Genomic DNA, 4719 nt, shown 5'->3' with positions numbered 1-4719 from the left:
AGCTGCAACGGCTCCGTGGGATTCAAAATACAGTTCACTAAGCTCTTCATCAATGGCCAATTCGTTGACTCCGTCTCAGGTGGTTAATTTTTTCATCTTAATTGCTTTTAGTCTTTTCCTAAAATTTTTAAATTTTAGAAAAGAAATCTTCATCACATATAGCTGAAATCTCCTGTGTGATGGCCAGGAAACTCTGTTTCTTATTATCTCGCCGTTCATATTTCTTCATTGAATTTATCTTGGAATTTTTTTTTTAATATATTTCGATCAAAGTTTGATCTTACAGATATAAAATTCGTCAAATCCAAAATTTGATCAGAATATTTTAAACTTATTATTATTAATTTTTTCAATCGACTATGTTTGATTCGAAACTGTTTTGGACTATATGAAACAGCAGGAGAATTTCCTGCGGTATGTTTTATTTTTGATAAAATAAAATAAAAAAGAGCGAAGAGAGTTTCTTAGTCTTAATTATAATAGCCCAAAAAATAAAAAACGGGCCGAAAAATTAGGTTTCTTTTGTCTTACTGATGCAGGAAATATGTAATCTAAATTTTTTAAGAAAAAAAAAAAAAACCGATATTTGTTTTCAAAAAGTCTATTTTTCCTATAATAATTTTCTTACAAAAATGCTACAACCAAGTCAAAGAAAATCTTAGAGACTATTTGATCTGGGCTTGAGTTAAATTAAGTCAAATAAGTTTATGTTAAGCTTTTAAGAACGACTAACTGTTTAGTTAATTAAATAGATAAGACTTTGCAAGCATAGATAAGATGAGCAAAATTATTATACTAATTTGTGTATGTCATATATTAATTTGCTTACCATAAATAGTCACATAATTTATAATTATACATGAACTATTATTAATAAATTATAAATACATTTTAAATCTTAATAAATTAAAATGATCATAAGATCTTTTAAATATATATACTAAAATTATCTAATTAAAAAGACCGTGATTCATAGCTATTCTATTATATTAGCAATAAATTGATTAAATAACTAATTCTCTTATGCTTATGTAGTAGTATTCCCTTAATCAAAATTATATTTTAACTTTTTCTATGAATAATTAAGTAATTATTTATCTATCCATGTTTAAATATCAAAATAAACTTACTTAAAATTGTGATTAATTATGATGATTGTTTGCTATGAATAATCAAACAATTAATTAAATAACACAAAATTAGTTATGATAACCTTAATCTTCTTTATAGAAAAGCCTATTTAATTAGCAATAAAAATCTTTTTGAAGATTAATTAAGTGTTAAAATTATCAATCAATTTTTATAGGAAAAACATTTGAGACTAGAGATCCGAGCAATGGGGAGGTGATCGCATCCGTGGCTGAAGGAGACAAAGCTGATGTTGATTTAGCGGTGAAAGCTGCCAGGAATGCCTTTGATAACGGCGCCTGGCCTCGTATGTCAGGCTATGTATGTTTCTCCTATAAGATTTTGTTTGTGATGATTTTTTTTATTATTTTTTAAAATATTTTTTGAGTATAAAAATTTTAACATTCGTACTAGCTAGAAGATTGTTACAAAAAACAATAAGAAAGCCGTCTCAAACAAAGTATTAGGCTTCGACCCCTTTTTTGTTGCTTCTAAAGATAATTTTTTAGTATAAAAATTTTATTTTTTATATTAATTGTATCGTAATCATACCGTCCCCAGTAATATTTTATTTTTAGTTATTTTAATATGTAAGAAAAGTCAATCAACTTCTAATGTAAACGAAAATGTTTGAAGTTTTATATATTTTATATAATTATCGTTGCTCTCGGTAACCAGTTAATTATTATTTTTAAATCATTTTAATAATCTTTCAACGAAGACTGTCAGGCCGGCAATACGATAACATTAATTAAAAGAGAAAAAATGGCACTGACGGCATGGAGCCTATAGCTTTATTGGAATATAAAAGATATTAAAATATATAAGAACGTTAAGCTCCGACGGGGTATAAATAATAAATTTAATTGCAAAATAATAACTAATCATGTACCATAAGATATTATGCTCATGATCACAAACCATTAAAGCTTCGCAAGAAAATTATTAAAGCGAAGTGTATCTAATGTTTGATGCTAATTAGTATATAATAGTCGGAATAAATGTTAAAATTAATTCACATATAAGAAGTAATTTATGCTTGACTAAGGCTTCGTTTGGGACGGCTTTTTATTAATTTTTTAAACAATTTGCAAATATAAAAACTTTTGTACTAAAAAGTTCTTTTAAAAATCGATAAAAAAGCCATCCTAAATAAAGTCTAAATTAAAGCAAAAGAATCTTTTCAAAAGTTTTGTTTCTAGACTTTTTTTTGGGACATTTAGGCCATTTAAGACAAACTCACACACACGACACTCGAACCTTAGACCTCTTAGTTGGGCTCTCAACCAATAGGCCAAGGAGAGTTGTGTTTGTTTCTAGACTCGGTTAACTCTTGGGAATAGTTAAAAAGTAAGGCTTCATTTAGAACAACTTTTTTACTAATTTTTAAAGTAATTTTATTGTAAAATTTTTTGAAAACATAAAAAAAAATAGTGGTAAAAAACTATCCTAAATGAAGCTTAAGGCTTTGTTTGAGACGGCTTTCTTATTGCTTTTTAAAGAAGGTTTTTAATACAAGAATAAAATTTTTTTAATTAAAAAAACTGTTTTAAGCAGATTAAAAAAGCCATCCCAAATGAAACTTAAGTCTATAAAAATGAAAATCTAAAATTGAGTAAATTTGAAACACTTAGGCTTCATTTGGAATGGTTTTCTTATTGATTTTAAAATTATTTTTTAATACAAATTTTTTTAAACTAAGAATTAAAAAAAACTATTTCCGAAAACAATAAGAAAACCTTCCCAAATGAAGCCTTAGGCTTAGCTTCTAAAATCTTTCATATTGCATAACTTTTTAGACTGCATATACAATTTATGTGTGGTTACTATTTTCACGTTGCTTTTAAAGCTTTCTACAATAACTTTAAAAAATATTTTCTCTATAAAAGCTTTTCTTAATCAGACAATGAAGTTTTCTATTTTATGATTTTTTTTTTAAGTTGGCATGATTGATAAATCTAAAAAAAACTATTCTCACCATAATAGTGCATGAATCGTATTTAGAATGTGAAAAGAATTAATTAATTTAGTCGTATATAATAAAATATTTATAACTAAATTTTACACATGAATTTCAATATTTTTTATATTAAAAAAATACTATTTGAGAAAGAGAAAAAATAGATTAGAATATTTTCCCTTATTTTAATCATGGACATGTAAAAATAACACAAGCCAAGATTTTATGACACACAACTCTCTTTGGCCTATTGGTTGAGAGCTTAGGCTTTCAACTAAGAGGTCCAAGGTTCGAGTCTATGTGTATGATAAATATCTGAATAATTTTCTATATATTTCATAGCAAATCGAATGATTATCAAAGGATGTTTTTGTTAGGATGATCTTAAAATATTACATTTTCTTTCTTTTCAAAATTAAATTGAAGGAGAGAGGAAGAATCATGATGAAATTTGCCGATCTAATTGAAGAACACGCAGAGGAGCTGGCAACTATTGATGCGATAGATGGTGGCAAATTATTCTCCTTATGTAAAGCCATGGATATCCCGCATTGTGTTCATCTTCTCCGTTATTATGCGGGCGCAGCTGATAAGATTCATGGTGAGACATTAAAGCTCTCAGGTGAGTTTCAAGGGTACACGTTAAAAGAACCCATAGGTGTGATCGGGCATATTATACCATGGAACTTTCCTACGGCCATGTTCTTCCTAAAGGTCAGCCCTGCCCTTGCTGCTGGTTGCACTATGATAGTCAAGCCTGCCGAGCAAACACCTCTTTCAGCTCTTTATTATGCTCACTTGGCTAAGCTGGTAATATTTTGCAATTTTTTTTTCCGAATTACTGTTCAGTTAAAATTTTGAATAGTGAGTATTGAATATTTAAAGCATTGATTTGAGCTTAGACTCTTTCAATTGCCTTTGTTCTCTAATTTATTTTGAGAGCTACTACTTAATGATTTTCTATGATTTCGTGTGAAGCCAAAAGACAATAGCATTTGTAGACACGCTTCTCTAATTATGACCTGCTTGGAATATGTAGAATGATGAAATTTTTTATTATGAAAATAGATTTTTTTTTTTTTTTAAATCAAGTAATCTTATTTGGTGTTGCGGCCTATGAAATTGGTTTGGGCTTAGGCCATCTCCAGCCAAAAAATTCATTTTCAGTAAAACTCCAAAATGCAATAAAACTCTGTATCTTTCTCTTTTATGTGCTTCTTCATCTTGCTGTGAAGGTAAATATCTTTCTTCTCTTTCGCGCGCTTCTTCGATAAATTGGGCATGTGATAAGACGAGTCAGTCCCTCTCAAGCTTGTCTAGGGCATGTGCTTCCTTGAATTGTACACCTGTGTACACTGCGTGCATATACTTTCCTTTTAGCCACATAATAAGATTTTCTAAATACATATTTTCAAAAAAATCACAATCCAACAAGTCCTAAGGCATTCACTTTTTGTTCAAACTACATTTTCTTACGGGAAAATATGAAGTAGCAAGAGATCCACATAGCCAATAAATAAGTTAATTAAGGATTTAAAAATTGTAATCTATGAGAGTGAATAATTACTAATAAAATAGGCTTTCGCAGCACTTCTTCTACCCTACGGCAGCGGTTATAACACCTACTATTT

At 28.6% G+C, this 4719-nt stretch overlaps 1 protein-coding gene across 1 annotated transcript in view; it reads left to right on the top strand.

Moving 5' to 3' along the window:
* The window catches only part of LOC110109700 (aldehyde dehydrogenase family 2 member C4-like), a 12227-nt gene extending 8137 nt beyond the window's left edge, over positions 1 to 4090 (top strand). Inside the window, exons 2-4 of the mRNA XM_028700746.1 lie at positions 3 to 79; positions 1307 to 1449; positions 3515 to 4090. Of these exons, the coding sequence (XP_028556579.1) occupies positions 3 to 79; positions 1307 to 1449; positions 3515 to 3949 (655 nt within the window). The 3' untranslated portion in view covers positions 3950 to 4090. The remainder of the gene's footprint in view (positions 1 to 2; positions 80 to 1306; positions 1450 to 3514) is intronic.
* The last annotated feature ends 629 nt before the right edge of the window (positions 4091 to 4719 follow it).

This window comes from Dendrobium catenatum, unplaced genomic scaffold (assembly GCF_001605985.2).
Source record: "Dendrobium catenatum unplaced genomic scaffold, ASM160598v2 fragScaff_scaffold_1584, whole genome shotgun sequence".
NCBI lineage: Eukaryota > Viridiplantae > Streptophyta > Magnoliopsida > Asparagales > Orchidaceae > Dendrobium > Dendrobium catenatum.
The sequence above is the reverse complement of the archived record's forward strand: the minus strand, read 5'-3'. Positions and strand labels throughout refer to the sequence as shown.